This window comes from Ambystoma mexicanum, chromosome 3p (assembly GCF_040938575.1).
Source record: "Ambystoma mexicanum isolate Mex_15411 chromosome 3p, UKY_AmexF1_1, whole genome shotgun sequence".
Lineage (NCBI taxonomy): Eukaryota > Metazoa > Chordata > Amphibia > Caudata > Ambystomatidae > Ambystoma > Ambystoma mexicanum.
The window spans coordinates 487,900,314-487,925,729 of NC_090925.1; the positions used below are offsets into that span (position 1 = coordinate 487,900,314).

The 25,416-nt window shown below is 45.8% G+C and overlaps 1 protein-coding gene across 3 annotated transcripts in view; it reads left to right on the plus strand.

The window, feature by feature from the left end:
* NFATC2 (nuclear factor of activated T cells 2) overlaps positions 1-25,416 on the plus strand; it is a 477,760-nt gene that overhangs the window by 21,982 nt on the left and 430,362 nt on the right. For 2 of the 3 annotated variants that reach the window (XM_069651156.1, XM_069651155.1), the window contains exon 1: positions 4,096-4,600. The exons of the other annotated variant lie outside the window; for it this stretch is intronic. In XM_069651156.1, coding sequence (XP_069507257.1) covers positions 4,471-4,600 — 130 coding nt within the window. In that variant the 5' untranslated portion in view covers positions 4,096-4,470. Of the gene's footprint in view, positions 1-4,095; positions 4,601-25,416 lie in introns of those variants that run through there. 3 annotated transcript variants of the gene reach the window in all.

Below are 25,416 nucleotides of genomic sequence, written 5' to 3' on the forward strand. Positions count from 1 at the left end.
GCAGATGTGGGTTCATTTTTCGACCCACAGACTGCGACATTTTGGACCTTCTGCAGTTTTTGAATGTTTTCTTTACTACTCCCACTCAATAGAGCATTGCAGTAGTCCAAGCGTGGAAGTATTGCTGCCCTAACTAGTTTGGTCCGGTTGTCTTTTGAGAGTAAGGGAGCTACCTGCAGGGGTGTTGCTAGGTATGGAAAAGATCCAAGGCTACAACAATTTTGGGACTGTCAGGAATGGATGTTAGCTGACCTCTTTGGTTGTAACCCTTGAGCTTCTATCAGGGGCTATAAACAAAAGACCCATGGCTATAGCCCCCTGAGCCCCCCCTAGCAACGCCTCTGGCTACCTGCCTTAATCCTTTTAAGTGGTAGTTGGTACTCTTTACAATGGTTCCACATGGGCCCCTGCATTATCTGGGCCACTGAATGCCCTCTGTTTGTTCTTGTCGACTCATCCACTTGGATGTTTGCTGTCTGAGGAGGGTGTTGTACTGGACATTCTGCCTATCATTAAGGTTCACTGAAAATGTCTTAGGTAATGACAAAAGGTAGTGCCTTATAATATAGAAGAAAGTGTTCCAGACATCTCTGTTGGTGTGTTGAGTGCTTGGATTGTTGAATTTTCTTCCTTTCTCAGTTTATCATGCTGTTTGTTTACGATCCTCCACAGCAGTGGGTCTTAGTACATTGTAAATGTGCCTGATTGTTCTAGGTTTATTGACTTCTCAGCCACCACATGCAGCAGAAAGGTGGCCATTTAATCACAATATGTGGTTAACAAGTAATACAAGTAATCACATTTTCATTAATAACTTTAGTAATGTTTATCACACAGAAATCATTTTAGCATGGTTCAAAGGGGGTTACAGTCGCCTTTAGTAAAAGTATGTAATGACTGTTGTGGCATATAGACTGCCCTTTTTATGCAATAATATGTATTTTCCTATTACCTAAACTCTCATTTTTTTCTTTATTCGCTTTCAGTTTCATTTTCCCTTGAGCATGTGATCAGCTAGAGTCTGGCTCATGTTTATCTTCACCTCTCCCTTCATGGCCTACAATGGCCCTGGCTGCAACACTAATGGACATTTTATGGGAATTGTGACCTCAAGGTCACTTTTGCTGCAAGAACAGGCATGACCTTATCTGTTTCCACCGTGGTTTAAATCTAGGCAGTGTATTATTTTCTATATTTTTAAGCAATGTCCCTTATTGATGATTGACAACCAGACCTCCCTCTCCAGGATCAGCAGAGGAAAGGTCTTGGAGGTTAAGTTTCACCTTGACGAGTATTGACCAACTGCATGTAAAATTCTGCAAGCAATGGCTTTTAAACTCACACACAATACATTTTACATGACATTTTATAAGGCACCTGGACCTTATATCCATGTGTAACGTACTTCTTTAATCTCACAGTTGCAAAATACATGAATATCACTTCTGGATTGTCCATATGTATAGGCCAGTTATATGAGAAGACCATGTTCAAACTCTGAAAGTCTAGTGAGCACTTCTCTTAGCATACTGTCATTTGGATGAGGAAAAAATGAAGTTCTTGTATTCCTTATAATTGCAATAAGCTTGGTTTCACTTGAGATGACTGGAGCACAATCTGGTATTACATTGAAGATCATGTATACACTGCTATCCGTCTCTTTAAGAAAAAGTGCAGCTCTCCAGGGATTTAGTAAAACAGCATTGTCAGCCTCATGTCTTTCTTTTTCTTGCTGAACTGCATTGCGCATATCTTGGCAATTTTGAGATTCAAGCCCACTTTCTTTCCTTTGAGATTTAGGTCTGTTTTTGGTTCAATGGGCCTCATTGATGAGTTAACCATTTCTGTGCTGGCCTTATACTTCAATGGGACTTCCCAAACCACTCTGGCCTCTTTATTTCTGGAATTCAGGGCTCTATTTCACCCCACAACTCATAATAAATTCACCATCATCCCCTTGCAGTTCTATGAACTCTACAAAGGGGGATTAACACCACCATACCACCACTCTTGACGCATCTGCAAATCAGATAGAGTGGCAGTTACGGGAATCTAGTTTGGTGGTATTTGCATGAAAAAAAATGATGAATTACTGCCAAACTCGTAATGAGGCCCATGGAATAATGTGTTATACCCTGCAAAGGAATAGGGTCAGAACTAATTCAATGGCAATCCTGCAAATATTGTCTGCATGGATCAACGCCTTGCATTGTTATGTCCGCTGCAGGGTCTGCATCAATGCTGCACTTCAGGGCTGCATTCACTTCTGCCACCCCTCATGGATCTTTGTGCACTTCTTCAGCAAGAAATTGGAAACATAGAGTGACCCAGGATGAAGCAGCGTCGGAGGGGTACCTTGCGGGCCTTCGGAAGAGCATGAAGTGGGGTGCCTGCTTGTCTACAAGCCGCTCCTGGGTCTCTGTCCACTGGAGCAGATGGGCGCTGTCTGTCTTTTTCTCCAGGCTAGCTGCAAGGAAGTGAAGCCACAGCTGACATTTTTAAGTGTTGGCAATATGACAGCCAAGGTGCCCACTTCCCCTGGCTCTCAATTCCGACTACGTCCTGATGGCTGCGAGAAAGAGGACAGAGACCCGGAGGGGCAGGCAGAGGAAGAAGCACCCTTGATGAGGAAGCTGGGCAGCACAGTAGAGGAGAGACAGACAACCCCTACTATCCTGACCCTGTCCACACCAATGCTGTACCAATGGTGGGTTGACTGAGAGTGAGGTGGCCATTTCCAGCACTGATTGTGCCCACGGGCAGGTTTTTCACCTGTCACTTGTCACTGAGGTGTGGTCGGCACCTTAAGGCATTTTAGATGGCCTGGTGTGGGTCTTTCACACAGTGCTTCACAAGATTGGGTCCCTTCAACCTCAGCCACAACTAACATATGAAGCCAAACACGCAAATGTGCTGCCATATTACCAACCCCTCAAAATATCATTTTTGCATGTAAAAAAAAAGTGTATATTGGGAGTGGGAATTTAGAAACGTATAGAGTATGCAGGTCACCTTCTGTGGTTCTGAGTAAGCTGGGAACTACCATGTGGAGGAAAACAAATGTGCCAACTACTGCCAATCAAGTGAATGTATCTCAGGGGCCAGATAAACTGCAATTTAATAAAAAGGTGCCGGCATGTCCTTGATGCGACGTCGCCATTTCTGTCGTCCTTCCTCTGGTTTCGTTCCTCATTCCGTATGTTCACTCGTCTCTATTTATTCCTTTTGGGCCTGTGACCTGCAACACAATACAGCATAACTTATAGGTATAACTACGCAGAACAATAAACGCCTGAAATTGGAAACCGCCTGCTTACCAATAGTGTGTGAAGTAACATGTACCCGCGTCCAGAAGCTGAAGGGCCCACTAAGGCCTATTAAGAAGACATATATCACTTCCTCTTTTCCCATACGGCTCAGTGCAACTACTTTACTCGTTTGTGGATGGAGTGGAGCGGGTTGAGGGGCGGGGCTATCCAGTGCCCAACCTCAGACTGGCCTATAGGGAAACAGGGCAATGCCCGAACCAAAAACGAAAAATGCTAGTGTGGGCCAGTTTTTTTGGTCACAGTGGGCCACTTTTCTGGCCAATGTGGGCCAATGTGGTGCATTTCTTCACTATGTGTCCAGTAGTTTTGACCAGTGTTGCTGAATACATATTCTTTAAAATGCACAATTTACATCACATTTTATCAACAAAAAACTCCCCCCTTGGGTACTACTCAGTCTGTCAAAAAAGGAATGAATTGCTGTTTACAACTGTGGGCCACTTTTTCATTGGTGCAGAAACAATTTTATGCCCCATTCTGGCCCTGGCAGTGCCCCCTGCGGGACTGTGGTGGTGATGACTAGAGGGGCACCTGTCCCTCCTAGGACCCGTGTGTAGGACCGGTCGTTCAGCGTGCATTCACAAGCTCCTGCTGGCTGCTGAAGAGTGCCAGCAGCGGATGTCGCAGGCTTCCGTGCATGTCTGCGCACAGCGCATGTACGCGCCCGTCGCGCTTGGCCGCCTCTGCCATCCCTGCCTGGTGTGAATGTGGGTGACAGTGCCTGCCCGTGCTCATTAGGCGGCGTGGGTCTGCCGCTGCGAGCTGCTGCGGCCGGGCCCCGCCCCGCCCCTGCCACCGCTGGCTCTGCAGCAGGTGGCCTGGGAGCAGGAAGTTGCTACTGTTCTGCTTATGAGTGTCACGTTCCCATGACTGACACCGAGCCACACCGGGGCAGGAGCGGAGAGAGAAAGCCCTGCTCTCGCGCCACTTTTACCTCAGAAGCTCCTTTCATCAGCCCACCAGTGGATTCTTACTATTGTTACTATGACTGTTTTAACTGTTCGGGGCATGCTTGCTTCAGCGCTGCACCGCGGTGCCGGCAGGCTTCTCTCGTCTGCTCGCTTGAGGATTCTTTTTTAAACATCCAGTTTTGCCAGGAAGGTGACCTTTCACCTTTACACCCAGCCCAAGCGGATTTAAGATGAGCGGCTTCCAGAAAGATTCGGACCATGTCCCTCAGGGCGTCCCGGATCCGAACCCGGGCGTCAGCCCTGAAGATGAGCTCGATTTCACTATGCTATTTGATTATGACTATCTGGGCCATGACGAAGGTTTGTCAACATCTCTTTTCTCTTTCTACCAAAATCTGCCCTGGCACGCGTCTGCTGCTTCTTGATAAGTGTCCACACAGGGGGTACTTTCTGGCTAGGAGGTTGCTGTTCACTTCATACAATACGGGTACCCTCCATTTGTACCTTTAGGGACAAGGGAGGGGTGCGCACAACAATACAGCCTAATGTCAATCTCTCTCTCTAGTCTCCCCTCTCTGTCCCCCCGCCTCCCGCTCCCTCTACCCTCCTCCCCTTCCCTCTTCATCCATGTCTTGCATCAGTTTACCTTTGCCGTCTGCCTAACCCTTCTCTTTTCTCCCTGTCCATCTTTGCTCTTCCTATGTTCTGTATTTACCACTTTCTCTTTCACCCTCTCTCAACTTTGCTCTGTGACCTTTTACTTCCATGATGACCCAGTCACCTCTTTCTCGAACGGAACCTCTCTCGCCCCCAACATGCCTTCCCTCTCCTGCTTCCCCTGCATAACCTGGTGGATAACTCACGCATTGAACACTTGCCTCTAGGCGCTTTGCAAGCTCGAATCCTGATAGGGTTCACACTGCTTTATCATTCCGTGCTCTACACATTGTTTGACGTTAAATTTGCTAATGAGATCACCATTTGTTGTAGTGCTTAGAAGTAGCCGCAATCTTACATGAAGTGCTATGTAAATATACTTACTGCAAGCACTTAGAATTCGGGATATGGAAATGATAAGGTTACAAGAGCCCAACAGCCCTGCAAAGTATGGTAGGTGTACATTGAATTGTTCCCACAAATAATGGAATGATATTTAAATAGTGACCTCTTGCAGTAGGCGGCTTTGGTGGACTATGTATTACTTTTGCGCAGCATATTATCTGAAGCAACACTTAGAACTTGACTTCGATAGAACTTTCTGAGGTTGGGCCTTGCAGGGAAAAATGCCCTCCACTGGAAGCTCAGGCCATTAATGAGAGCATCAGACTGGTGCCATCCAGATACGTCCCCACAAAATGATGTTTTGGAATATCTACAAGCCATCTGTTACCATCTTCCCTTAACTAAGGGGGATGCACTGAGTGTTAAATTAAACCAGCAAAACATGATACCAATGGTCATTAATGAGGATATTCAGTTGGGACAACTGCATTACCTCTCTGTAAGTTACACATTGAATGCAGTGTCTGTACATACTCCTGGCTTTATGGCCGTTAGCATCCTGGTATAATGTCCAGCGTGCTAATGTATGTTGTCTGTTTTATTTTTACAGAAGAAAAAGGTTGGCTTGAAAGGCCAAGATTATTGTCTGTAAACATTTTTAAAAAAACTACAGTCAAGATGGCTGCTATGGAAATAGCAGCAGGACTTCTTTGAGGATCTGTTCTGATCCCATGGCCATAACCTAAGCAGGGGTGCAGAAACTGTGCCTGCAGTGACTGCAGGTCAGCTGATAAGATAGATTTATGTGAAATAAGATGGTATGGGCAGATTGAAGGGAGGAGGGGTATGTAACTATTCTACACTCTGATGCATGGTTACTTTTATCTTGTTAAATACCATCATAATTGTTAAAAAAAAATATCAAATTGGAGCAGGCAGTGACTGGAGGTGAAAAGGGATGTGGAGATCTGGTGCAGTGGAGCAGTGGCAGTGCCGGAGAAGGCAGATGCTTGCTTTCACCTCAACCTTTTCTGGAGGGTTCCACCCCCATTCTGAGCATCGGGATTGACTATTCCACTGACCCTGGGAAGGCATGCATAATTAGAGAAGGAGCACGTGTTGAGGTTTTCGCTTCTTTAGGGCTCATGCTATGTGTGGAATGTTTTAGTTGCAGCCTCGTCATGGTCACTCCGTGATTGCAGTATTCGCATCCCGGGAAGAAGTTCAGCCATTCAGGTGGCTGGAGCAGTCGGCGAGAATACACATTCTCGCTGCTCTTCCACAGGTGGCGCCATTTCTATTTTTGTATTTTATGCGGGGAGGCAACAGGCCCCTAAGGCCCTCCCACTAAGAGGAAGTAGGCTTTACCACTTTGCTGTGACGCCCAGCCCCGGCTCACAAGGCAAGAAGCTGTCACATTTCTCACCTTGGAGAGTAGTGTAATGACTCACTTTAAAACTTTAAAAGCAAACAAATGCACCACTCTCCGAGGTGAGAGAACAGTCATTATTGTGACTGTTGGCAGCAGCAAACGTAGAGACAGTGGACAAAAGGCTGCCATGGGGGTATCAGTAGACCCCCTCCCCACCTTACCTTGAAGTGTAACTTCTGGGCTCATGTTTTACGCGGTCCAGGGCGTCAATAATTAGCATGAACTTAAAACGTTTATGTTTATGTGTGTGAATGAGAAGGAGTGCTTATGTGGGTGAATGTATGAGAGGGGGTGTATGTGAGTGCATGCATATGAATGAATGCAGTGTGAATGTGTCCGACTGTGCGTGTGTATATGACAGATATGCTGCATGGGTGAGTGACTGGGGGAGGGGCATTGGAGCATGATCCATTTTTGATTGGAGCATGGCATGTTGTGCAGTCGTTTTTGGGCTGAGCAAAGCCAACTTGAATGTTATTTATTATTATGTGAAGGTAGGGTTGGAGTGGGGGGACGGTCCGCCATTCGGGCTAGCTGGGTCCAAATGTGGGATGGAATGTTGTACTTGAATTAAGGGCAAAACCAACATGAGAACGAGAGAGCGCTTGCGCCAAAACGCTTTGCACAGAACATATTTACAAACAATATCACCCAACTGAAGTTGGGACTTATTAACCAACCTCGGAAGGATGAAAGACTGAGTTGGCCTTGCCGGAACTCGAACCTGCGAACTTCAGATGCCACAAAGATCGCAGCAGTGAGCACTCAACCCCTTGACCTATCCTACCAGCACATGTCCCTGCTTCTCTTTATTATTTACATGAGCGTTTTTACATGGGGGAGGGCATGTTTCCTTACTGTGGCCTGGCATGTTTTTTACTGGTGCTAAGGTTAAAGACAACCTAAGTGTTCTCAAATAGAAGGGTGGGGGGCATTTGTGAAGCACGCAGAGGTGTAGACAGGGTAGGGCCTGAGCGGGCAAGGCCCACCCAACATCTGTATATGCCCACTCATCAGTGCTGTGTCAGCATTTTCAGATGTTAACGTCATACGGTGCGCCCAGCTTCATTAGCTTCAGGCCCCACCTGTTAGACAATCCTGGCTGCGCCTCTGGAAGCACGCAAGGCATTGTTTTCTTACTGTCGCAAGACATGTTTAACTGGCGTTACAGGGAAAATACAACATGAGTACAACATGAGAGTTTTTATCTGGGGGCATTTGTGCAGCGATATGTTAAGTATATAGTGTAACACCGCACAAAGAACATCATTACATACAATTAACACCCATCTGAAGTTGGTACTCATTTATCGATGTCGTAAGGATGAAAGGCTGAGTATGTCTTGCCAGGATCTGAACCTGCGTCTCACACTCAGATCGCAACAGCGAGCACTCAACCTGCTGAACTATCTTACTGGCTAGCCAGCAAGGACATCTTTTCTTACTGTGGCATTGCATTTTATTACTGGTGTTAAAGCCAAAGGCAACGTAAGAGATTTGACCTTGTATTGGGGGTATTTGTGCAGCCCGCACAGCAATGTTTTTTTTACTGTGGCATGAAATTGATTCTGCCTTTAGGGAGCAAATACAACATGCTGAGAGTTCTTACATGGGGAGGGGGGGATTTGTGTAATAAGCAAGGATATGTTTTCTTACTGAGGCATGCTTTTCTTAATGGCATTAAGTCAAAGCTACCAGGAGTATGTCCTTACATGGGGATACTGGCATTTATTGGCAGAGTCAGCATAAACAGGAGTATTTTCTTATGCAGGAATAATGGCATATATAGGCTCAACAGAAAGGACATGTCTGGGCACAATCAATATGAAAATGTATTTTACGCTTGCAGAGTACTGACATATAGTAGGAAAAGGTATTATGAACATGCATTGGAAAATGCTCCTTTGCATTGTTGGTGACTTGGCATATGATGGATTTTTTCCCTATTTTACAGTACAAAACTGATTGTAAACTGTTGTTTTTAACCTAATTTATCACAGAACGTGCACTATAAAATGCACCATTTTAACCCATTATTTAAAAACAATTCTCAGGGGGAGAACCCCTCAAACCTCCCCCTTGATTAGTTTTCCCTCCCTCACTATGCTCGGTCACTCCTATGCATTTGGCCGGGGGCAGACCCAGCCCCCTTCCTTCTGCGGCCTATTTTAGTGTAGGCCCCACTATGTTGGCTGCAGCTCCACTTGTAACAGAATTATGGCTATGCCTATGGTGAGTTGGGGTAAAAGATGCATCTAATGGGCTAACAAAAAGGCATAATATCTACTCTGCCTCCTACCCTTGGGCAGGACAGGGTAGGGCAGGCAGGGGGGAGGGGCAAGGGGTAATTTTAGCTCTGGCGGCGGCCATCTTTTTTCACTACCCCCACCACAGGAGATTGGCTGCGGCTCCGGGTGCAAATGGCTTTCACCTCCCGCAGTGGTGGCAGCCATGGCCGGTAACGGCCCACAGCCCTCGGTCGTTACTGTCCATGGCTGCCCCCCCCATCCCCCAGATGCAGGGGTGAAAGCCTAATGTATAGCCAGCTGAGATTGCGACCACTGGGCTGGGATTTGAGGTTAAGAGGATAACACAGAACAAAAAACAAGGAAATAAATATACACGAGGAAGAACTTGAGAAGTAGAAGAGGAACTATAATAAAGAGAAGGAGGAGCACGTGGCATCATCATTGGTTCATTGGTCTCATTAGTTGAAAAGAAGGGACATAAAATGGCATGCACCTAAGCAAATGATGGTTTACTGCACATCATTTTACTAAGTTTGTCTACGAATGACAAATCAAATTGCAAGAACAAATACAAACAAACATCTTCTGTAGTAATGTATAGGATGTGAATAAGCAAAAATAAAACCCATATCTACTTCTGCCTCGATTAGCTGAAATAAAAACTCATCAGCCTCTTTAAGTGCAGTAGTAAGCAAGTCATAAGGCAAAGGAATCAACAGCGCAGAAGGAACCTAATGGCATTGGCAGAGCCAGCCACCGTCCTGGGGGGCAGCTGAAGTCCCCCCAAGAGGTTGTAAGCAGAAGGCATCACTCTGCAGATGCTCAGCCCAGCACTCTGGCGAGTGCTCTAGAAAGAGCATGTCAAATCTCTGGCCAGCCAGTACAGAGTGCTTACACAATCATTAACAGAAACCTGCCCTGCGCAGATCCCCACCTCCCCTGCTTGCGATGAAGGCTTACACCTGCCAATGATTAGCATCTTTTTGTGAAACTAAATATTGAGGCGGGAGATGAATGTGATGGGCCGAAAGAAGGCAGAATACACGAAGGAAAGGAGCAACGACAACAAGATTCTGCTTCCGGGTCTCAGGGCGAGGGGGCAGAGGGTTGATTGCAAGCCCTGGGTTTGAAACCTGATTAGACAGCTCTGTGGGTTCATGAACCTAATGCAGCAATCGGGGTGTCACCGGCATGCCACACATGCAGTTCCTGCTGTGATACTAATGCATGTTTGCTTGCTCTGCTGCGGTCTGCAGTCACCTCACATCACCCCGGGAAGGCGCCCCCTTTCCATTTGCAGCACTGCCCACTATGCTATACATTTTTTGTCCACCATTGCTCTCAGGTCATTTGGGAGCAGAGAGACAGTTTATCCAGGCCAAGGTTTAGGTAGGCTACTAGAGTGCACAAAGCAAATACAAAATGGATAGTGGTCATGCAGGCACCTGGAGGATCATTGAGTGAACACGCTTCGTCCCACTCGTAAGCCTATTTTCAGAACTGTCCTTCAGCCCCCCAACATTTTGAGGCTGCCACCCGCCTCTATACTCCCCGTCAACCGGGATAGCTGTACCCCCTCCTCTGTGCCCCTCTGTTTCCCACCCCCACTCTGTATATCTGTTCTGTTGTTACCTCTGTAAAGCGCTCCGTTCTGCATCTTTACTGTAGTATACCTCTGTAAAGCACTCCGTTATGTATCTGTATTGGCGCATACCTCTATAAAGCGCTTTGTTGCTTCCCGAAGCAAGGTCGGCGCCCAATAAATACCAGAATAATAATAATAATTATGTATAATCCGAAAAAGCTGCATTAACTCCATCTTACATCAGCTTCCAAAGCGCATATGTTTACTTGCTCAGAATGGTCGAGGGGAGTGGATAGTGTATAAAGGCCTTCCAATCACTGTACACGCGTTATAAGAAAGCCTTTAAAGCGCCAGGCCTAAGGAAAGCAACGCCATGGAGGTCCCACGGGGAGTTAACTGTCCCGAATTCCCACACGCACCCAGCATGTGCGTGTGCAAAGTAAACACGGGCTTCTTTTTTTAAACCTTTTGGTCTTTACGGGTTATGCTTTCTCTCAGGTGCAGTGGAGGTTGTACAACTGGTTTGGTGGCACAGTTCCCGAAATACAGTCAGTGAGTGTTTGTGTTTGGTCGGCTGCTGTGAGAAGCACGCGCTTATCCCGCTTAAGTGCCGCTTGCGTCCACATCCCGAGATACTTACGTCATTGCGTCACCTTGTGAAAAATTGATGACTTTCTCATTATACTCGTGGTCTTTGTCTACGCAGTCAGCGTAAAGCCACATTTCACGCCACATGGCGCAGCAAATATAAAGCAATTCTTTGATATTGCGAGGCAACCACGTGCCAAAAAATGAAGGCACGGGTGGGGTTGCCCACGTGACGTCGAGTTGAGAATCCTGCTTGTCATGGGAGATCTTGAGTCAGGGAGGAGTGCCCTTTCCACCCGGCTTTTGATAGCCTTAAGGCAACAATTGGAAATGGCTTAAAATAGAAACCTGTCTGGTTGCTAAGGGTGTATGCGCACCCGGCTTGATTGCAATGAGAGGTATCATGGAACACATCGTGGCACTGGCAGGCACAAGCAGGGGAGGAATTGGGCTGGCACAAGACAGAGCTGCTCTCCTGCAAAAGTCATCTAAACCTCCCCACAGTTGAGGAAGCTCTTTGCCTCTATTCGCAAGACTCGAGGCATTCGAAATTCGGCAACATAGAACAAGTTCACATCCTTTGCTCGCCCAGGTAGTTCAAACCTAAACAGTGATGCAGTCCAAACCTGTATTTATCTCTTGTACTTTGCACACATTTGAATGTTATGGTGAGTTTTTTGATAGATTAAATGAAATGAGCACCATATCCAGTTTGCATTGCATGCTCAGAAGGAATGCAGGCTCAAATTACTATCACAGACATGTCTGATAAATTGCCTGTCATTCTTATGTTCCCAGAATGCATTATGTATGCAAAGGAGTCAGAATTCAAAATGTAGGGCACCTGCATTATTGGCCCCCTAGCTTCGCCTCCACTGGCAATTCGTGTACCTTTCGACCCTCTCCAGGTAAATAATGCACTTATTGGGGCATAGTGATCGCCAGCTCTCAGGGCTGCCCAAACCACAAAACACTTCAGACTTGCAGGAGGGTGCAATGCCCCCTAACATGACCAAGTGCAACTTAATGCACTGCTTCGGCTCTGCCAGAGCAACTCTACCGCTTCGGCTCTGCCAGAGCAACTCAGCTGGGAGGCGTAACTGTTACTCACATTTCTGGATTAGAAAAGAAAGCGCAGAGAGCAAATGGAGGGGGGAAGAGTGTCCGGGACGACGTCTGGTTTTAACAATGATGCTTGAGAGACTGGTCCATTCCTTAGGAATAATAGAAACAACTGGCAGGGCTCACGCTGATCGCTTTATTTCTCAGCTTTAAAAATATTAGAGAACGCACCATTATAAGCCTGGTTTACAGGAAACTCTCGAAGTGAAAATGTCTGTTTTTGTTTTTTTTAATCCTGCATATTGCAGAGCTGATGTAGAATAAGTAAAAGATTGGCGGTGGCACCATCCTGCTGTCTAATCCAGGCTTCACCACTTGAATAAGTAGTGTCATCTTCTGCGCATCACTTTATGATCCAGGCCCCTGTTGCATTGGGTCTGCATGGGCACGGGGGTGCTTAAAGGCAGGGTAACCATGATTTTAAATTAACACTAATGCACAAGACATGTATTTCGTTTTAATTTTTAATTGTTTTTTTATAACACGTTTAATACCCATGTACGGCTTCTAAGCGCAGATCCAGGATTCGAACTTCTGTTGCTCTGCGTGGTTTTGCTTCCAAACCAGCACATTGACCCTGTGCTATCCTCGTTCACGTTTGCAGCTGCGTGTTTTTTTCGGGGTGTCCACATGTTTTTGCAAAGACTGGTCTATGGGCTTGGATTACAACTCCAAGAAACTGGTACTTTGAGAACTATGAGGGGTGGGGGTGGGGTGTGAGCATGCAGCACCCCTGCACATGAACGGATGGATGAGTGGACAGACGAACGGGTGATTGAATGAGAGAACGGTTGCTGTGACAATCATGGTTCTTAGCAATCTTTCTTCGGAAACCCTAGAGGCGGCGGGTGGAGTGCACTGATGTCACAGTAGGGAATCACGTCACGTGCTGGATGGATGAGAAATTGTGGGCAGTCTTGTGTTCCCATAATGCTCTTTGCTTTTATGGAAATCGCCAGCTTGGGTTCTTTGAAGAGATACAGTGTTGCGTAACTTGGCCTGGGACCATGCCCCGTAGCTCTGGCCCCTACATCCACATCCCCGCCCCACCAAGGAGGAGAGGTTCCCCCAGTACATTTTCTCAATTTTCAGCATTGGGCACAAGGTAAAACGTTCCCACGCTCTTGTATTCTAAAGTTGTTCTTAACGTGCTCGTGAACTAAGGAATAGGTAGCAGTAAACCTGTTCATCTCCTTGAGTTCAGACCCACCCCTTTATGTTACTGACTAAAGGACAGGGCATCATAGTCTTCAAGTCTTAGAGAATGGGATATTTCGCATCCCAACTTAACACAGCTTGGCTTAAAGAAGGCCCCAGCTCGATAATTCGTGTGACACAGAAGAAAAGAACTGCCGTCATGACTTTTCTCTTCTGCTAAAATGTGCCCGGCTTTCTGTAGCTCAAGGCACTCCTTCTATGTTTGCTAGGATAGAGAATTGGGTGGATTTCTAGGCACAGGATGCTGAGTGGTCTGTTGTGTGAAGGAGGAATGAGATTTCCCAAAGGATGCCCATATGCAGTGTTCCAGCCTGTAGGCGGCAAAACCACAGCCGCATGGGAATCCACCTTGACCATGGTTCTTATAGGGGAGGAGGGTGCGCGGTATTGCACCTGCAGAAGGGAGTGGGTTGGCGGGGGTGCAGATGATATTGTCTTTTTGTTCTCTCTCTCCTGCTTCTCGAGCTCTCTGCTCATCCACTTCCAACTCTCTGAGGGTCAGACGCTTCTCCAAGCAGAGAGTTGGGGGCAGATCTATCTCCTCGGCTGAGGCCTGCCTCTGGAACAGCCTCCCTGCCTCTCTCAAACTTGAGCAGAACCACCCGGGAGTTCCGCAAGCAGCTCAAAACCTTCCTTTGCTTCCTCGTTCCCTCTTCCTCTCCCCTGCTGATGCACCTGACTGCTTCGCGCACTGGTCAACTGGTCACCCTCTGAACTCGGACCCAGGCTCCTGCATGTCCAGTTGCCCTTGCACTGCCTCTGGGCTCGCCGGCACGTAAGGGTCTGTATCTGCAACCCTACAGTCTCTTCTCTCTGCAGTTATGAGCCACCCACTGGCTGCACTTGTGAGTTAACTGCACTTCCTCTTTGCCCTCCCCCTGGCACTTCTCCTCTTCCCTCTTCCCAGCACTTGTTCGATCTGAATGACACAAGGCCTAGTAAGATCATTATTTTGTTCTCCCTTTTTTACTCCTCCTTGTCGCGCTTAGAAACACTTGTGTACAGGTGTGTCATAAATGCCTTATCATATCATATATATCATATCATTGTTGACCACATGCATGGACCACAGTGTGTGGGCTAAGAACATTAATTGAGTGCCTAGAGTCAAATCAGAAGTGATGTGCAGTGTCAAACATTCATTATAATTATGCCGCTAGGCTCTAAAATAATAGTTACTGTTCTTACCCCACATGCTGATCAGCTGTGTTTGCCCTAGAGGGATTTGAATCTGTTACCTTCCAATTTGAGGACAGGTTCTCGGCCCATTGAGCTATGCAATCTAGAACTTTATGATTATTGATTAAACCTTCCCTCAAACTCTTAAGCACTTCCATTCAACAAAAGTTATCAGCCTTCGGAGTCAGTCATCTTGTGCCTATCTTGGATGGTGGAGAGTAGCGATTTGCATTCCACACACACCACAACTTTCATGGCCGCTTTGGTTATATCTTTGCTGCTATTAGTAAAATGCTAAACCTCCGTTTGACATTTGCCTGTGGTATGTCTGTAGGAGAACCCTTGAATAACCTTCAGTAGACCTGTAGACCTTAGCCGTACGTTGTCGTACCAACAGTGCTTTTATGCAGGGCTTTAAGTGAGCCAGGGCTAGCGAGTACTCAGCCCTGGCAGTCTCCAAATATTGCCTTTGGCCCAGGGTGCTGCCAGGGCTCTCCGAACTGACCTACTGCACCACATTTCTTTAAAAAATATGAATGGCAATACTGCTCTTTGCCAGTAGATGCCACCTCCAGTAATGTTTAGAATCACATCAGTTTAAGAAATGTGCAATTAGGTACTATTCAATCAGGAAAGTGAGATTATAAAGGAATACGTTGTTTCATTTTTGCCACACATTGCTCCTGATTCATGGATTATTTGCGCCAAAAAAGGGGGATTTGTGCGCCATTCTGCCCGCAAATCCCTTTTTAACTAATGGGGATTTGCAGGCAGAATGGCGCACAAATCCTGTTTTTTTTGGCGCAAATAATCCATGAATCAGGCCCATTGTGTTAAACTATTATTATCAGAATGCCTTTAATTAAATCAGCACAAATAATGGATTTCTTTCACAAGAACTATGAGGTTGCATGGTGTACGGACCCCTTTTGATTTGCTGTTCTGTTTCATATTTGAATATGTTTATTTTGATCCAAATGTGTACACACACTAACCATATTTAAATACATCTTTTAAACCGGAATTGTTTTCTCTTTCATTGCACATATGTAAACTCGATTGGCTCTGTTTGGTCACTCCTTTCATTACACAGCCTGCTCCTCTTTTAAAGCTTTGTTCGCTACTTAGGATTTGCAGCTGTGAGAGATCCTTTTTAGGCCCCACCCACAAATTACACATTAGCGCCCCCCTTTGATTTTGTTTCCCACTTAAAGCACTGCTTTTATGCCTGTAAGCAAAGTACAGCCATTGCAGAAGAAAAGAAGCCATTAGAAGAGTTCGTAACTTACCACCAGTGGTAAATGCATTAACAGCATTACATTCATTACCCTCGGTAACTCCAATTATGGAACAAAATAGCTCCTAAAAATGGTGTTAATTACCACAAGAAATAGGATCAGCTCTGGCTGTTCTTAACGAGGGCCAAATTCAAAACCAGCTGCCACCTACCTGCCTTCAAATAGGTCAAGTAGGGGTCACAAGTAGTCCGGTGATGTTGGAGTTGTGAGTGCCCACTGCCCACCTCACAGACCCTGAAACTGATATTTAGTAGCAACCAGTATACTATTGACCAAAGGTGGTACATTTATGCCCCTAGTTGTATTTCTTAGAATAGAAAATCAGAAAACACATGTTTTTACCAGTGGTATTTCTTTACCACCTTCAGTAATTACCACTGATGTTATTTACACTGCCATTATTTTAAAATTGCTGGAGCGAATGCAGAACTGATATATTGCAGGGAAATGTGAGAATGGTGATTTACCACTGGTGGTACGCCTTATGTAGACGGTCCATACATGTGTTATATTACAAACAACATTTCATTGCAAGATAATGGCAGCAGAGAATACTCACTATTAATGGTAGCCTAAAATACATTGCTATGCTTGGGATTGGAGTGTGGTGCGTTTGGCCATATCCGTTAATAATGGATATTGCTTAATTGGTATATGCCATTCTTATCACAGACCATTGTACTCTTTTCATCGACCTAGGAAAGATGAAAGGCTGAGTCAGCTGCATTGGTAATAGAACCTGCACCATATAGACTGTGGGCCTCATTACGACCCTGGCGGTACGGGGTAAACGGCGCCGTAAAAGGTGCCGGAGCCGTTCACTCCGTACCGCCGCATTACGAGGTCCCCTCCCGGGACCCAGGAAGCAACGCCTGGGATAACCAGGCGTGCTTACCGGGTCCCGCGAGGGGAAGAGGGAGCAAACAACGGGCCATCTCGTAATGGCCCGTTGTTTGCTCCCTCTCCCATTCCCATTCAGCCCTATGGGGGCTGAAATGGGAATGGTGAAGGATCGTGTCCGGGTCCTTGGAGGGAGGAATTACCGAGCCTTCCGAACTCAGAATGGCCCGGTAAATCCTCATTCCGAGGACCCGGACCCGACACGATTTCGGTGGCAGCCATGCCACCAATAGCGGCATGGTTACCGCCGAACTCGTGATGAGGGCCCGTGTGTGCATTTTCGTGCATCAGAGGCTTGAATCACTGACCTATCACTCTAAAACTCGCCATCACAGATATATTAAGGTCAGGTATTTTATTGAAAATACGCATACTGTATTTCTAAGACCATCAACGACTTTTTCCCCAGGTGCTTCACCCATCAAGGTCGCTATTAGTGTATGCTTTTATCCTCTTCGTACATACACTGTAAGGCCCATTCTCAACGGGATATTGAAATTGCTTACACATTGTAATCCAGTGCTTATACATCCGCACGCACGCACGCACGCACTCATACTGCCTCTAGTGTTGCTGTTCATTCCGTGTGTGCAACCTCCTAGCCAGATAGCACACTGGTTTCCATGGAGGAGAAAGGAATGCCATTAGCAGAATCACTTGGCAGTCACCAGTGTTAAGTGCACTGGGACACGACAGGAAGATTGACTATTATGCCAGCCACAGGAAAATGTGTACACATAAAAAAATCTGCATCCGCCGTAAATAATATTTTTCATCTCCATGCCAAGCAGCTCTGACGGCATGGGAGTGTTAAGCTGCACAGCCTGTTTACTTAGCGTCACGAAGCTTGCGATTGCACGCTTCCTCGGCATTCTGTAATATGTGTGCTCTTATGAAGGACAAAAAGCGCTCAGTGGCGTAACACAAAATGTGGGGCCCCCCTGCAAGCTATGCTGAGCCCCCCTCACCTCCCAGGTGCAACAAATCACAGGTTGCGCCACACTTAGGCCGGCCTAGATTACCATGCTTGCGCAATACGCATGAACGTGCTGCTGCAGGGTTACGCCGCACACTCCACTAGGAGAAAGACGTCTATGTGTTTTAATGCATTGCACAGCACACTGCCTGAGAAAAATTAGCTAAAAGGCTAGAGCGTTTGCATCTGTTTGGTAGGGTAAAACCAATCCAAAAATCCAATACATGCAAGTCACCACCAGGGCACAGGAATATTAATGCTTTAATTAACATAATGCTTTGCTATTAAAAATGCCACGCCACAATGAAAACATGTCCAGATGGTTGCGCAATGTAGACCAGTCTAGACACGCAATAACATATTACAGTAAAGCATGCCAGGCCACATTTAGATATACCTAGACTGGTTGCACCAAAATCACAGTCAAACCAGTCACACTTATAATGGTTATTTTATCACAGATGCCCATAAAAATATACAATGCCTCAGTAAGAAACGACTAGGCTGCCAGCACCCAAATGCCGGTCTAGCCAGGTAATTACACTTAGCAGGACTGCTTTATCAGAGATGCCCAGATGAAAAAAAGTCAAGGCAAACTAAGAAATGACTAGACTGGCTGCACCAAAATGCCACCAATACCACATATCATGCCTGCTTAGCATGGACATGGATGACCATACAACCATTTGATTTATCGCACAATCCCTGTCCCAGCCCTACCCCCACAGACCCTCTCTCCCTCACACGCCCTGCATCAATCCCCAAAATCTGCTTCTCGGCCCAGAATTACCTCTGCGTCCCTTTGCCTTGATCAAGTACTTACATATGAGGTTCCTTGCCTCATTTGTAAGTACTGGGATGAGGAACAGTGGGACTAAGAGTAATTAAGATTACAAGTAACTAAACCAGGCATTACCTCCATGTCCCTCTACCTCATCCCAGTACTTGTGTATGAGGCACAGTACCTCATACACAAGTACTGGGATGAGGAAGAATAGGGCTATGAGTAATGAAGATTACCAATAAGTAACCAGGGGATTAAACACAAGTAGTGGCGTAATGCCATTGAGCTGACTGGGCTTCAGCCTCCCCCTCCTAAAATTTGGGCTATGTTGACATGACCTGGCTGACCTACAGAGCCGTTGCTGGACAGACCAGGGCACAGATGTTAAATGGCACCTCGGTTTCGCTGTTAACAAAGGTGCTGCAATTACTAACGTAAAGCATTTCAATGTTAGTACCTGCATTCAAATGCATAATTCTTTGGGTAATTGAAATAAATCTTGATGTGGGTTTAGTACTTGCATGCCAGGGAAGTGATTGGACGGGTGGGGGGGGGGCAGGAGACCGCTTATTCTCACAGCAGTCCATAAGTGGGTGCTTTCAGACTTAAAGGAGAAAGTTAATGCTTGTAACATTGAAGCTGCACTAGAATAGTCTCATTAGAATGTTTAAAGAAGTTAGATTCCCCACACACCCAGGGTTGCCCCTCCCCCACCACCCATGAAGTTAGCATCTCTTAGAACATTTGAAGGGTTAGCACCTCCTCAAATTGTAGGTTTTGTTTCACCCCTGAATACAAGCACGCACACCATTCACCATACACACACAGGCACACCCAGCCACCCATACATTTAAGTGTGCACCATTTCCCTTTCACTATACACTCACACAGGCAGCCACCTATACATTTAAGTGTGCACCCTTTTACCATACACTCACACAGGCAGCCACCTATATGTTTGAGTGTGCACCCTTTCATCATTCAGGTACACCCAGGCAGCCACCCATACATTTAAGTGTGCACCCTTTCACCATACAGACACACCCAGGCAGCCACCCATGCATTTAAGTGTTCACCATTTCACCATAAACGCCACATGCACACCCAGCCACCCATACAGTTAATTGTGCACCCTTTCACCATACACTCCCATAGGTAGCCACCTATACATTTAAGTGTGCACCCTTTCACCATACACTCACACACGCACACGTCATGGGGTTGAGGGGAGCCCTATTACCTCAAAAAGAAATGGTTTCTTTTTGAAGTCACTCTGATTTCATAAATACATTATTTAAGTTAAGGACAGAACCATAATGGAAATACTTTCTTTATGAAGGTAGAGTGACATCAAAAAGAAACTATTTCATTTTGAAGTCATAGAGCTCCTCCTACCCCATGACACGGAGGCCTCCAGCCTAGAGGTTTTCATGTCATGAGATGGGGGAACCCTCGGACTTTAAAAAGAAATAGTTTCTTTTTGTAGTCACTCTGCCTTCATAAAGAAATTATTTCTGTCATGCTGTAACAGAAATCATTTCTTTATAAAGGTGGAGTGACTACAAAAAGAAAGAAAATTGTTTTTAATTTCGGTTACTGTTTTTTTTTAAGTCCAAGGGGGCCCCCTCCCAGGACATGAGGTGGTGGGGCCCATCCGCACCATGGGGCTTGCGGGGGTCCCCGTTATGCCACTGGAAACACTGTGTTCAATGACAATCCGCACACATTTACGTGGGAGGTGTATTGGCAAGTTCATTTAAGTTCAGTGGTTCTTTTTAGGTTTGCACTACATAAAAGACTTACAAAAAAGGTAATAATAGCAATGACAATAACAACAGAGTATTCCGCTTCGGTCTGTTATCAAGATGTAGACCAAACAAACCAACTTGGGATGGTACGATGGTGGTAATAATGTCCCAGGCCTCAGTGCAATAAAGCAGAATGCAAAGAACCCTTTTCAGACACATAATTGGTATAGCGTAAAATAACCACTATAGCAGGATGATCATTGGAATACATATCTCTAAACCTATAAAGCGTAGCTGTTTTACAAATACTTTAAATACAGGGAGTGAACCATGTTATATCACTGGGAAGTCTGCAGGATTCAGCTACTTTCTGATAGGTTCTCACAAATCAACGTATCACATTTCTTGGCGTCGTGCAGAAAAGACTGCGTAGAACCCCTTCTTGTCCAATCAGCTATTTTCAGTGTGGAAGGAACCGCACCTACTGGGCAGACTCGTCATATTGCAAGTCAGGGGGTGGAAGAAAGCATGGGCCTCCTCAGAGGGCCGGGGGCCGAGCCAGGCTCTTCATTGCTCATGAACAGGCTTGCAAGATGGAGCCATGTCCAGCAGGGTCACACACTCCAGTCTTGCACTTATATACAATAACCTAATTAATTGTGTCACTTGTACCCTTGGCTCAATTGAAAGAATTGGGCTTCGACAATAGTATTTAACTGTGAAGATCACCATACAAGTATTGCGTCTGCAGTGACGTAGGAACACCATGCAAACCTTAATTATTTCATCTGCCAAATGGCCTTCTCTAGCAGCTTCTAATCCTTTATCATAGTCTGAAAATCAAGCAGGAACGCGCTCAGCACAAGGGTCCTGATTCCACACACAGGGTCTTCACTTCTAGCACCAACCGGCGATGCTCTGCGTTACACACGTGGTGGCCACTCAGATTCATTTGGATAATCAGTCAGTGCAGTTTACATCCATGTAGGATCAATGCAACGCACACGTCTGCCTCGCTAAACAAGCAAGCGTGTGACATGTTCTGAAATATTATACATTTCCACCGGGCACAGTGTGAATAGTCAAACACATTTGGACATGCAATTAAAGCGTGTTGCCCACCACTGCGTCATACAATGAAGAATCTCATGGCAAAATAAACTGTGACCGATGAATGCCATTAAAGCTTGGACTCCTACCCATTGAATGACATTGAAGGTGGCCATTTTGGAATAGGTTGAATTTGGCCCGTGGGCTGAGCACGGAGATTCCGCCCGCGCTCCCTCCTCAGCGGCATCATCCTCATGCTTAATTGCTAATTGCTTTTCAATGAGGTCCACATGAGACAATCCCTTGGTGCCACACTGCCAGGCGTCTCATTGAATGGCATCAAAGAAAAGAGTACATGTCTCTTTGGCCATGTTAGGTCTCGGCAGGTTCTAGGGCCATCCATTCTGCCTTCCTTCCACCTCCACCCAGTTTAATATTCATGCAGAACTACCACATAACTGAAACCTGCCACATCTATGTCATCACTGTAATAAGCTGCCCAAAAGGCATGTATCAGCTGCACCTTTTAAATACCATTTTTGTTCACTTTTTTAAAGTATATTTCTTTTCGGCTAGGACCCTCCCACTATATCTCATTTGATTATCATCACCCCAAACTTTCGGTGATGGCTATCACTGAAACCTTGTTTTCTCCCACCTAACCACTATCCCGGCAGCCCTTCACATCGACTTTGCCTCTGTCTCTTTCTCCCTTCATCTCTCCAAAAAAGATGTGGTGTTGTTCTCATGATTGGCAAGTGCACACCACTGGTACCCCTTACCCTCTCTGATTCCACTCCTTCCTCCTTTGAGAACATCCCAGTCTAGCTCCTTGCTACCACCCCTCTTACTTTCCTCCTCATCTACTGTCCAATGGGTATCTTCAACTTCTTTTTCTCTAATTATGACCTCTTAATCCAGACACTGCCCCATGATGTCGCTGCTATCATAATTGACAACAATAACCTGCTCAGTATGCCTAAACCCAAACAATTTCACCTTGACTCTGCTCTCTCTACTAGTAGCTAGTCAACCTACATATCCTTCCAACCCACACCCAAGGAAATCATCTTCTTCTCAACTTCCTATCTTCCAACCTGGTCTCCTGTTCCCACACAATGAACCCCTAGCCTTCCTACCACTCTCTTATCCACTTCATCATCTCCATTCTTCAACTGGCTTTACCATGCACCTCACTCAGCTATCACCAAACGTAAATCCATGGTTCCCTACCCTCAACCAAGTCAATATATTGTGCAAACCTCTCTCTCCTCCACTTGCTCAATCCATTGATCGCACCACTAGTGAATTCAACTCTGCACCGTCCCTCCCCTTCAATGATCATTGCATTGGCCGTTCCTTTAGCCATTCACTGTCAGATCCTCAACCATGGATCTCCCTAGTCACAAAGCGGCTGAGGGCAACTATGCATTGATGCTTAGACTGCTGGCACAAAGACAGATCCCCACCCTCCTGGATGCGTACAAGGAATATCTACTGACCCGTAATAAAGCTCTCAATCCAGCCACATTCTCCTATTACACTAATATTGCACAGTCTGTCTGCTTGCACCCTTGCAAACTGTCAAAATCCACTAGCACCTGCTTTCCCCCCTTAAGATTTGCTGTGTTTCCACCCCTCTCTAAGCCGACGACTTTGCTTCATGCTTCTCTACTAAAATCACCAAAATATAGGACACCCTTTGCACCCTTCTATCGCTCCCATCCACTCATTATTCTCCCCTCCTACCATCTCTCCCACAACTTACTTCCTTCCCATCTCCCATATCCTCCACCTACCCATTGAACTACTATCCATCCGTCACTCTAATTGACTCCTCTGCACCACAAATGGTTAATGGACTTGCACATGTCACCTCCGCTGAACTCTTTATTTTATTTATCGAATATTTGTAAGGTGCCTATACAACAAATGATTTTTCAAGGCGCCACAAGACAAAGAAAAGGGGAGGGGGAACAAAGGAGAAAGATAACAATGATGATCCTATTAGGCCTTGTGACATTTGGATTGCATTCAACCTGTCTCTCAACTGGAATCTACCCAGCCTGCTACAAAACATCCACAGTCATACCTCTCCTAAAGAATTTGAGCGCTGACCCCAACAACCCCTCATTCTACAGAGCTGTCTAAAATCTTTGAGAAGTTTCTCTTCAATAACATATTTAACTTTCTTGAGCTGCACTCACTTGCTGACCCCCTCCACTCTGGATTCTGTTTCAAACCCTCCACGGAGTTTGCTCTTATCCACATCAGCAAGTTGCCCACTGCAACCAGACTCAAACTCCTAAACATTCAAAAGAACTGCCCACACCTAGCACACAACTCAACTTAATTACTTATCCCTCTTGTGCTTAGCAAACTGATATTCTGAGCAAGCCAACCTTTTGTTCAACCCCTCTACGCTTGTGCTCTACTCAACAAAGTCCTCAGCTTGCAACATGCATCCTTTTCAACCTTCCCAGATCTCCCCCCCCCTCTCTCTACTGTCACCAGCCTGGATGGCTTCATGAAAAATCTCTCTCTCTTTAAATTCCTGCTACTCGTCTATAAATCCATCCATTATCAGGCCCCTGCCACCTCACTAACTGCATCTCACTGTGCTCTCTTGCCTACACGCTGTGCTCCTCATCTCTTCTAAATGTATCAGTCCCCTACTCCCCCGGCTTCCCCATTTTCACTGCTTTTTCCTACCTGACCCACGCCATTGGAATGCTGTCCCTCTGGCCATCAGAGCCATCTCTTCAGTGGAACTCTTCAAAAAGTTGCTCAGACTCGACCTGCTAGAGATTGAAGGAGCTTCACAAAACATCCCACCCTCTTATCTAAATTAACTGCCTATCAAACCTCTCCTGCCTTCTATCCAGGACCATTCTATGTAATTTATAAATGTGAAAATACAGGTCGCAGGCTCCCAATATTAAAAAAAATATTGTTATGTCCTCCAGTCCCTGACCCTGGAGTATGTTGTCGCTCTTACCTCTTCACTACCTGGTATATGTCACTCAAACAAATATTTCCCTTATGTAAAGGCACCTTGCCCTATGACTGCCTTCACTATCTGTAATAAACTATTTTGTAAGTCCTTTCTGTTTGAAAATCATTAGTTCTTTAATAATGATGAACACAAAATACAAATAAAAATGCAGATTAAAAAACATCTTTTTAAAGGCTTATTTGCAGTAAGTTGCTCACTCTCTTTCCCAAGCTTCCCCCACACACCACCCAGTATAAGGTTCCATGCCACTATTGCACCCCTTGAAATAACACTCTAAGACAAGGGGTCTGCAACCATTGTTTTTACGGATGCATTAGACTACAACTCAAATGAGCCATTGTCACCAAAGTTAGTGGTATGGGATCATGGGAGTTATATTCCAAGCATTTAGAGAGCCAGGGGTTGCAGACCCCTGCTTTAGGAGATAAACAGTTAGACTGGGGCGATATTTATTTATTTATTTATTTTTTATATTTATAGAGCACACTGCAGCCCTCGGGCATTGAGGCGCTATAAAGGACATGTAAGAAGGCATGATTCAGGGTTACAAGAATGCGGCCCCACAAAAATACTTGGTGCAGAATGATAAAATACATAGTGAACAGTTACATTCGGTATTACAGGAAGGCATACAGTGAGTGCATCCGCTTATGGCTATTCAAGCATCTGTTTAGACAAAGAGCCTAGTCTTGATGGCTTTCCTGAAGGCAGCGTGAGAGTCAATCTGACGCAATTCTGGTGGGAGAGCGTTCCAGTGGGTGGCAGCCATGTTGGGGAAGCTTGAGCCGCTCGCGCGCACTTTGTGTGTGATGGGTGCAATTATTCTGTTGGCGTAGGCCGTTCTTGATGGTCTGGAAGTGGTGTGGGGGATGATTCTGTGGGCTAGGTAGGGTTGCGCCAGGACATGGAGGCATTTGTGCGTCAAGGCCAGTGTTTTGAACACAATCCTCTCCTGGACGGGGAGCCAGTGAACCTTCCTCCTGATTTCCGAGATGTGGCGGCTCTCAAAGCATTATTTTGAGCTAATTT